Genomic DNA, 10,586 nt, shown 5'->3' on the forward strand with positions numbered 1-10,586 from the left:
ATGTTTTCTAACAAACCCATCACATGGAAGCTTCACAAAAACAGATCAGGAGGAAACGCACGGCTCGAAGCGACGCTCCAAGTCTTTCCAAACCCGAGATGTTTCACACCAGCGACCTGCCTCCAAACCTTCCTGCACCTCTCTCCGAGCGCGGCATCCGCGGGCTCCGCCGGTCCTACGGCCGCTTCCACTCCACCGTCATTTTTTTTTTCTTTTGTTACTCCTCACTAAACTGTCGCTCTTCCACTCCCACTGCATTCACAACTACGTTACACGTAAATTAAATAGCATTACTGAAAATTACTTAAATCAACCAAACTTCGCAAGATCCGCGCATCACTCCTCTTTTAAAAGTTTAGCAGCTACGATATGCCGACGACAAAACCTTCTTAGCAGATAAAGGAATAAACCTACGCGAGAAGGAGCTCAACTATTTGCAAAAAAAAGTGTCAAATCACGAATATTTAAACAAAAATATTAAATAGAATAAATTACTAATCAGGAAGTCTGCCTGCCTGCTGACAGGCTGACAAGTGCTACTTTGGATTTGAAGGCAAAAAAGAAGATTTCCTTTGAAGGCAAAACTCTTTCGATCGGGAAAGCCTGGATATTAAACACAGCGGCGATTTCCTCGGTAAACCAGAAGTGTATCCAAAAATCTTCACACGCAGGTCCCCTCAGCAAAGTTCTTACGACGGCAGAAGTCTTCGTCCTCTCTCAAGGGACACGAGGAGAAGTGGTGTCTCCTTTGCCACCAGACTTCTACTGGAAAACAGCAAGTTAAGGGCAGCTCTCACTGAGAGATACTTAGCAGAATCATTCCTAATTAGAAAAATTAAAATAATGGTATTTTAAAAGGTTTCAAAATGTTGGGTTTTATATCTCCATATATATATTTCTAAAAGTGTTAGAATCCAATCACAGACCTCTTCACGGAAATGGCCCCTCAACGAGACCTACTGGTCCCAGTCACCAATTCTGAGTCTGTTCTCACTCCACACCATCTGTCTCTCGCTGGAGTCCTGTCACTTGGAAGCAAACCCACACGCACGACAAGCGTCAACCGCTTCCAACGTCCTGCTTAGAACCTGCGGGTGCACGTCCCCAAATTCATTACTGGGAAAGTTCACACAAGCAGCAGCACTTTGTACCCTCCCATTGGGAGGGAGACACTAAAAACCAGCCTGGAACAGTCATTCTAAGCAAAATCCCCAGTTTTCAGATAATCAGCTCTTGTTGACAGACAATGGGTTTAAGATTTTCCACTGGATTTGTCGGAACGTCTTTGAATCCGCACGTTTGCATATTTACGCCTCGAATAAATCCGAAGTTTCCACCTCGATTTCAGTTAAACATTACTCTTCTAACCTTTAACGAGAAGGAAAATTTATAACTAAGGAAGTTATAAATTACTCAACCTTCACCTTAAAAAGAACAGCTAGCACCAAGAGTCGAGGATAAAGATCTCCTGCGGAGAAAGTGGCCTTTAGCAAAGCTGTTTACCCGCTAACGATCCGCTTTATACACACACGAGACAAGGTGTTTTGTACAGGAGGTATACGGTTGACTCGAGCTGAGGAAGGTGGCATTGAGAGCGTAAGAAAAAAAAAAATAAAAATTTGGGAATATTTGGGGCAAGTTAGGCTCAGACTGCGTACAAAAAAAAAAAAAAAAATCCCAAAACACATCCCATCTATCTGCAGCTACCAGTTAACCGGTATGTTACAGAGGAACCTACGAATATTTGGACAATGTGGGGTGAGAAATCAGCGCCTAAAATATTTTTCCATTTCAGCAAAGCGATTTCGAAGACTCCTCGTCTCCACCAAGGGTTGTTTTCCAACAGCCAAACCCACATCAGTCCAACTCTTTGCAGTTATACTTCTACATTATAATTTGGGCCAAAGAGGGGGAAAAAAAAAAATCAAAACGAACCAAAAGCAAACCTTTCAACTTAAGAACTAGTCATAAGAAGGCTGGGTTATCAATTCCCTGCACCTGAACGCCAAGTCCAGATGAGAAACTTTGCATCTGTGCTGCGTTAGACGGGCCAGGAGCCGTCGCGGCGGACAGACGAGCTCTGGGTAACGCACAGCACACGCACTTCAGTCGCTTCAGACACGAGCAGTTGCAGGTGTTTTAAAGAAGAGATTTGGAATCCTTTGTTGCCTGGGCTGAAATGCACACATTTGACAAAAAACCCTCAATTTCTAGAAGTGGAATTTTCCTTTTTGAAGTCTCCAATTTTGGGTCTGGACCTTTCACAGACCGTGTTCCCCAATAGCAGGGAAAATTTGGGAAGTGCAATACTAGGAGAGCTTCTGCCCATTTTCAGTGTTCATGCTGACAATTAATTTTGTCTTCAGAATGCTCCAAAACATCGAGCATTTCTTCTATGATCGCCTGCAGCGCCCGACCCAGCTGTTCTGCCGTGTACGGTTTTCCCAGCGGAGGCACATGGACAAAAGCTGACCTCCCGCGGCTCTGGTATAAGGACGTGTAGTAAGTGAAGTCACAGAGGTATCTGAAATACAAGAATAAAACTTATTCAGCAACAAGTGACAAACGCAGCATGCAAACTGCAGGACAGGAGTAACTCTGTGTTCTTAAAATTCAGCATTGCAGCAGCATCCTGCGATAAAGAGGTGATACACGCCACGTATCGTGAGTCTGTGCGATTGCTTTAATTAAATTTAGGACCAAGAAACATAAAGATTTCCCCTCTGAAAAACAGATTTAAATTATAATAGATTTTTAAATAAATTTCCCACTGAAAAACAGATGTTGTAGCCAGCATGAGAAGTGTACGGATCATACAGTTCACAGGAGTTGAGCGCGAAGGGAACGCGCGCTGCTGTACGAGTCTGTTCTCCCCATCCATCGCTGGCATCTCGTACCTGCCGGCATCCTTGGATATAGTGACGGTGACGTCCAGCCCCAGCGCCGAGACCCTCCTGCAGACCGTGTCCATGTCGATAATGGAGTCGATGCACTCTGGGCCGCCCTCCACGCAGCACTGGGAGCCGGGGCAGAACCGGCAGTTGTCCAAACCTTTATAACCCACGTTGTGGCCGCACTTCTCCAGAGTTACGGTCGTAGCCATGCCCGAGACACCCACGTGAACCACCAGCTGCAAGAGAAAAGAAACAAGTTAGACCAACTAAAACCCAAACGGTGGAAAACCAACGGCCCCCAATTCCCAGTTAAGGACTGGTGGAGTTGTTCCAGGAGTATCACAGCAACAAGTCACTTTATTGACGAAGTCGTGGGTCCAGCACAGAAAAATCCTTCTTGTTCCACCTTCTCCTGGCCTGAACTGTCATTTGCTCAGGGCAAACCTCGGCAGGTTCTCAGTCGAGCCCGCCGCTGGGACAGCCGAACGGCGAGCTGTCTGACAGCCCTTTGCAGCCGCCTCCTCACACCGACTGCTCCCGTTAATTGGAGCGCTCTATTCTGAGCTTTAAATTCTCCAAATTCACGTGTTCTTATGACAAAAGAGGAAGAGATCTAGTGAGGGACGACCAGTCTGAACTGGGACTTCACATTATGCTCGTTGTTGTAAAAGTGACAGATTTCAGCCCTCTGCCCCGTCGTTTCTCCTCCCTTCGCTCACTCACTTGCGGACTGTGTTTCTTCCACAATGCAGGAATGAGTCTTTGCACCGTCTGGTATTCAACTGGGACCTCGTAGACGTGCAGATCCACGTCATCTCGCAGCCCGAGCTTCTCCAACTCCTGCGAACATAAGAGACGAGATGGTCAGACACAATCCCAGCAGCGATGACTTCAGGAAAGGTTATTAGCAGCGTGATTCCACTGCGAGGGAGCAACACCAGCTTCCACTGCAGGCTGGGCAACCTTGTAAACAGCGGCATAAAAAAAAAAATAAACCACAATAACGAGGAAGAAGAAAGGCATCCCTCCACCTGCGTTAACGATCCTCACCCGCAGGACCGTTTGCTTTGCTCTGATGTGTGTACAACAAAGAAACCAACATTTAACCGACTGCAGCGATCAGTGGCACCCGCGCTCAGAGAGAGGCTGGCTCCATCATTTACAGAGGTACAGCCACCTTCACTTCTTGAAAGAACGAGATATTCCATAGATAAAGCAGAATGGGAAGGACTATACTCGTTGTCTAATCCGTCCTCGCTCGGACTGCTGGCCTGGAGAGCAAATTCACCTTTGGGTCCCGATAAACGGCTCTCGGGGTGAGGTGACAGCACTGGCACGCTGGGACTCTGTGTCTGAAACTCCACAAATATTAGCAAACACTCCTCCCCCGGGAAACTGGAGCACCATCAGCACACCCTCCTCAACATATTTATTTTACTATTATTTTGTCAGAATCTGGGACACAACACATGTTTCTAACACTCAGAAGGGGTTGCCATCGCTAGCTTTACCTGTCCCTGACATCTTGTGCCGGATTTTGCCGTATAAGCTGTGACCACGGGAGTGGTTCAGCCAACGCAGTAAATTATTTCTCCCTCTAGAACCTTAACTCAAGCCATGACTCAAAAACATCCCAAATATCCAGGCAATAAACTGGGCCAATTTCCTTGAAACCTTTTAAAGCACAAAGTGTCAGTTAAATACCTCGCAGAGACTTCTTTAAAGCCAGAGGGAAGAGGAAAGAATTTTTTTTTTTTCCCAGTATACCTGACTGGAAAGCACATCACTTCATCCCAACACTGAACACACTCTGCTTCCAGCCCATGGTCCTGGACACCACTGGTCTCCATTTCAAAGCACTCCAGTCTCACCAGTAAGGCTCCAGTTTGAGGCTCAGTTTTTAGTTCAGACTTCCCCACTCCAGCCCAGCACAGAAGTGAAACCTCCCAGAGCATCAACTCCAAACTTTCAAGAACTCGAGGAAAGGATACCCCTGGAAAAAAAATGTTCTTAAACAACCTCATCAGCTGAGCTCAAACCTCGGAGCTCCCCAAACACCAGGAGACGCTTTTCCAGCCCTGAAGTGACTTCAGCCATCGTGTCTAATGATTTCCAACAGCATCTAACTCAGATCAAGTTTCCCTCTGATGAAGACAACATTTTTTGGCACTCTGAAAAAACTTACAGCTGCTTCTCAAGCCTGCTAAGTGACTGCACATGTCAGAACACTCACAGCCTTCGGCAGAGTCCTCCCATCGCTCCGTCTCCTCGGGAAAGAAGCTGCGAGCGCATCCCTGTCCCTGCAGACAGCCGGAGCCGCGCTCCTGCATCTCCATCACCTGTGTTTCAGTGGGGAGAACCTGCTCCAGCTTTTCACAAGTTAATCTCCAGCAGAAGCTCGTCATCTGGTGCTGCTCTTCTCCTCCGAGCTGTGTGTCGGGTGAAAAACGCGAGCTCGCTCGTGCCAAAAGCTTGGAGTGATTACTGGCGCTCGCATCAAAGGGGCTGCACGCACCGCGAGAAACTAACCTGCAGCTCTCACACCCATAAAGGACATCTCAAAATATTCTTGAATGATTCAGTTATCAATGTTTCAGGTTCAGGTTTGGTGATCAGAGCCAAGAGCTGCTCTTTCACGCAATTCTTGGGCTTTATTTTCCTCCCACAGAGGTTTTACTTGCAAACTTCAGGCTAAGGAGTGCAGGTTAGCTATTTTCCACGAAGCTTGCTCAATTTCAGATCTTCCCTAGGTTTAAAAATCTTTCAAATTGAAGACAGCTGAAAGGAGAGGACGAGTTGAGGTTCTTGGACTCCCCATTCAATCCTTCCTCCTCTATATGAAGGGGAGCGGTATCTCAGTCTCCTTTTTGTCTGTAGTTATCAGCATAATTTCTTTACTAAGGAAAAAAAAAAAAAAACCTTCACACTTGTACGGACAGACCACAGGGAGTGTAACAAGATTTAAAATAACTAAAACATGCAGCAAAGGGAAGAGGAAGACTTTCACGGCCCAACAGATCTGATAAATCACCCGCTCGGGCTCTGGGGGCAGGTCTGGTGTTCCAGGCTGGCTGTATCGATCAGTGTCTGGCGCACACAGACGTTCATTACCAGAGATGGATGCTAAGTGATGTTTCATCACATCTCCCCTACACAAATCTGCCTTCAAAACGTCAGCCGGTTTATGTGGTGCGTTAATAAACTAAGTAGTTTACAAATGAGAGCATTCAAATACAAGCCAGTCTCTTTAGGAAGATCTCCGGAGCGTTAATTGGTCGGAATTCATCATCGCTTCTCTAAAGAGCGTGAAACAGCTCCTGAAGAGGAATTAAATCCTGGGAAGTTTTACCGGCTGCGCAGAACAGGAAGCAAGAAACCTCGGGACGTAGGAACCGTGCCATCCCCGTGACGGCTCCTCCTCTGAACGCAGGCACGCCAAACCTTCGCTCGACAAACCCACAACTTTCTTTTAACCAAACGCGGCGTTGGCGCGCTCCCATTCCAGAATAAAGATGTCCACTGGCCCCCAGACAACCGATGACCCCCAGCCTTGTCTACCTGACAAGTACAGAAAAACGAACATGTGTGACCGGTTCCCTGACCCCTCCACAATGGTCGTCTTTGTGAGCCTTTAATATCCTTATCAGGTCTGTCTAGACACCCTGACAGCAATTGTCCTTACTCATGTCAAAACGCACTCTGACCTCTCTCCTCCTCCTCCTCCTCCAGCTCAGCCAGAAGCATGTCGGGGGGATGAAGGCAGGAGCCCGGCAGCTTCGCGGTCGGCGGGGCACACCTGTGTCCGCACCTCGGTCACGCCGGGGAGGCCAGAAAATGCACAGAACAGAAAGCTCGGTTCAGTAAATTCCTCTTCAAAGGAAGGTCCTTCCCGGGCAAAAATCGCAGCTGAAAAAATTCCTCAAATAAAATATTAAAATGATGAAAACACGGAACAGCAAATCCACATTAACACAGAACATTTGTACTGCGAGCCTCGAAAAAGAAAGCAGAAAAGTTATTCTTCCCTCTGAATTGATAAGAAATTTCTCCCCCACGTGTAAAAATCTCCAAATATTTCATCTTCATATTGTTAAATCGCTACCACCGCTATTTAAGGTAACTTACATGTTACACGTAAAAGTCATTTAGCTTTCAAAAACACGCAACTACACTAGAAATTCACAAGGAAAAGCCATGCTGTACCCGTGTTCGATAAAGAATAAAACCAAGAAGAGGACTGGAAAGAAAAGCCGAGAATTTTATCCTCGGGATGCAGGCTGATAAAAGATGTAATAAACCAGAACTAGCTTAGCCCTAAAGCCAGGAAGGATTTACAAAGATTGTTTAATTGATTTTTTTCTTCTATTAAAATGCAGATCACACCGTCTGGGATTCAGAAACTCAGACACGCCTTTGTGTCCACTCCGCTCCATGAAGTCCCCTGTCTGAAACTCGCACAATGCCCAACTCGCATGTGCTCAAAGCCATGCTGTTCCTTTTTGTCTGCGCCTCTCGGGGCTGAGCCGGGCTCAGGAAAAGGCAAATCCTCCCCGCCGCCTCAAAGTTGATGTTTTTTCGTTAGAAGCTAGCGTGAGCTATTCAACAGGACGCGGAGGAAGACGGGCTCTGACGTGAGCAGATCGCACACCATCCACTCTGGGTTTTATACTCTCCAAGCGGCCCCGAGCCCATAAAACGAATTTTAAACGCACGGGATTGCTTCACCTATCAGCTGCACGGCTGCCAGTGCCTGGAGCTGAGCGCTGGAGGAACGACACGCCGTTTCTCTTTACGGGAATGAGACATTCGGTTTGTTTTTGTGAGCAACAGCACAACACCCAAAAAAAAATTCCTGTCCCAGAAGCACAATCCCCTTTTGTCCGTCTCCTCTAGGATAAAAGCAGCTTGTTTACGATAACCGACATGACACGAGTAGGAACAAACCAAAGCCTCACTGCTACATTTCAGTAACGTGCAATTTTTTTTTTTTTCCCCCACGTACACAGCTCACATTTTTCCCCAAACTTCAGCCAAGCCAACCTGAACTCGAATACATTCATTTCCAAGAAGCTCCTGGAGGCAAAGGTTTTGTCTTCGTGCACCAGCCAACACATTAGACAGCGGGACATTAGTTGCCTGTAATTGATTAGAGTTTGTGATTTAATTTAAAAGCATTCTAAAGGAGGTATTAATCTCGCAGCTCTGAAGGGAAAAGAGATGTGGGGGGGGAGGAAAATAGATTTAACTCCCTGGGCAACTGCACTAAAAGGCACCTCGAATTCCCAGGAGCTTTGTCATAAACCACATCCAGAAGCGACAGCTAACGGAGCAGCGGGATAAGGCGGCAGCGCTGTCCCTAGCTAACGCCCTCACAGCACACCGCCCAGGAACCCGAATTCCTCTGTTTAGCTGGGCACCGAGCAAGAGTTTGATTTCTTCTTCTTGCCTCATTTGCCTCTGCTCTCCTGGTGGCAGAAGCCCCATGATGGACGAGACTTGGTTTAAAGATTCACCAACCTGCCCAGATTCAAGCCAGAGCTGAGAGAAAAACATAAAAAGTCATCTGGGTTTGTTTGTGTATTTATTTTGAATTCCCTACGGCAGGGGAAGAGTCCAGGCTCCCTGTCCCATTTAACATCGTCCAAACCTCCGGAGTTCGCCGACGAACTCCTGACTCTCCTCAGTGACGTGAACTCAATCTCATTAAATTCCACAAGCTCAGGGATTGTTTTTGGAGAAGCGAATAAAACATTATCCAGCTGACCATCTGGAGCGAGCTGGTCCCAGTTAATAAACTGGGAAGAGAAGTTATAGAAGAGCCGTACGGGCGCGTTATCAGCACGGCTCTGTTTGCACCGGGTAAGAACAAAGTCACAGCGTTACCTGAACCGCAATCCAACTGGCGTTCACCGCGTGCTCTCCGAACGGACCAAACCCTGGAAGAGAAATAAAAATCCACAGCGATGAAGTCATCCCGGCAGGTTTGTCTAAACCGAACGCTGCAAAGCGGTCTGCACTGTCCTGGTTTATATATCCCGAAAGAAAACCCACTTCTTCTATCGCCCAAACCTTATTTATTTCACATCCAAGAGACCTTCAGAGAAATGTTTGAACGATACACCTTCTACTGGGAAGGAAAACAACAGCTTGTCTCAAAAGAAACTCTTTTTTTTCCCCCCCCAAGACACCAGGGAAGCGCTTTTTCCACCCTGACCGGGTTAGAAAAACTTGTTGTTAACAGAGAAGTTGACCACTGTCACGGGATGAGAACCATTATTGGATTTTCTGTTCCTGATTGTTTTAGCCCACAGCAGACGCTTCCACAAACGCGGACAAGCCTGCCTCGAGTATTTTTTTCTCTGCTCAGGTCTTCACCAAGATCTCTGTTAGCGTTCCTCACGTGGAAATAAACAAAACGCTGCTGACAACGCGCCCACACCAGGCAGCAAAGGTTACGGTAGCACTATCAAACATACCCACCAGGTTCCTAATGAATAACCCGGAGTTAACTAGTAATCCATAACATCTTTTCCTGAGCAAGCACACAAAGGTTGGGCCATTTATCTGAGCGCAACGTCAATACGCTTTCATTTAAAATGTCAGAGCTACCCCAGGAGCCTAATGCAATTAGGAGGCATAAATTTCGTCTAACTCCTGAAAGGACTTGAGAGGCACCACAAATATTATATGACACACTAATGGAAACACTCTACTCGCTGTCAGCAGCGAGTCCGAGGTTACGCTGCATGCGACGACGGAAGGAATTTGCGCAGCGTGGGCTCGCCCGCGCCGACGGGTCTCGTATGATCTAAGCAATGTCCCTGTCGCCCCAAAATAACTCTCTTGAAGGTTTCCCCAAAGTCAGAACGCAGGTGTGTTTTCCTGTAAGCAAACCTCCAGCGTTACAAATCTATGAACACGGTGAACAATCAAACGCCTTTTCAGATGCTTCTGCAACCCAGGGGTGTCCTACACGGCCCTCTGGAAACCGACAGCTGTGACCTGTTGGGTTTTGTTCGTAAAGAAACAGGTTTTAATCGACTTACAGGAAAAATAAACCATGCATCTCTCTTTATAACAACTCAGCCGCTGGAAAGCTGAAATTCCACAGGTGCCCACACACGTCACGGAGCCCTCTCGCTCCGAAGCCAAGCGCCAGCCGGCACAAACACCGCTGTGGGCTATCACTTCTCTGACTCATCTCCTATCCAGATCCCTCACGTTATCGCTTTCGCGGAAGATAAGCAACTTTGTCGGCAGCATCGAACTCCGCCGAGCATGCCCGGGAGTTCTTCCGCATCCACAACAGGGCCCCTCCGAGGCTCGTTTTTCTCCCCCATCCACAACAGGGCCCCTCCGAGGCTCGTTAGCTGTGAGCCAGCTGCAGAGATCTTGACGGGATTATCTCCTTCAAGAGTTCTAAAAAAGAAATTCCACAGAAATAATACCCATCCTCAGCGAGCGCTCGGAACGGGAACGCAGCACCGCTGCTGCAGGTTTTAAAAAGGAATTTAGCGTGACATCGAGGAGAGATTATCAAAGATGGGCAGAGCTGACAAGATAACCAAGAGATTTCTCTAAAAACAGGGGGGAAAAAAAAAAAAAAGAGTATTGCAAGCAGCGGAGTATTTTCTGACGCTAGTTTTTCTGTTTAGTCACGCCGAGCGCGGCCGCCCAGCACTCGATAGGCGT

At 47.2% G+C, this 10,586-nt stretch overlaps 1 protein-coding gene across 1 annotated transcript; it reads right to left on the reverse strand.

Annotated features, from left to right (window-relative positions):
• Nucleotides 1-2,331: 2,331 nt before the first annotated feature.
• Nucleotides 2,332-8,830, reverse strand: PGPEP1 (pyroglutamyl-peptidase I; the record flags this gene model as incomplete). The annotated part of the gene is made up of 4 exons (XM_010077519.1): nt 2,332-2,524; nt 2,898-3,130; nt 3,618-3,734; nt 8,778-8,830. Coding segments are annotated over 4 exons (596 nt in total), but the record flags the coding sequence as incomplete, so codon positions are not given.
• Between the last annotated feature and the right edge of the window lie 1,756 nt (nt 8,831-10,586).

The sequence above is a fragment of the Pterocles gutturalis genome, unplaced genomic scaffold (genome assembly GCF_000699245.1).
Source record: "Pterocles gutturalis isolate BGI_N339 unplaced genomic scaffold, ASM69924v1 scaffold1616, whole genome shotgun sequence".
Taxonomy (NCBI): Eukaryota; Metazoa; Chordata; class Aves; order Pterocliformes; family Pteroclidae; genus Pterocles; species Pterocles gutturalis.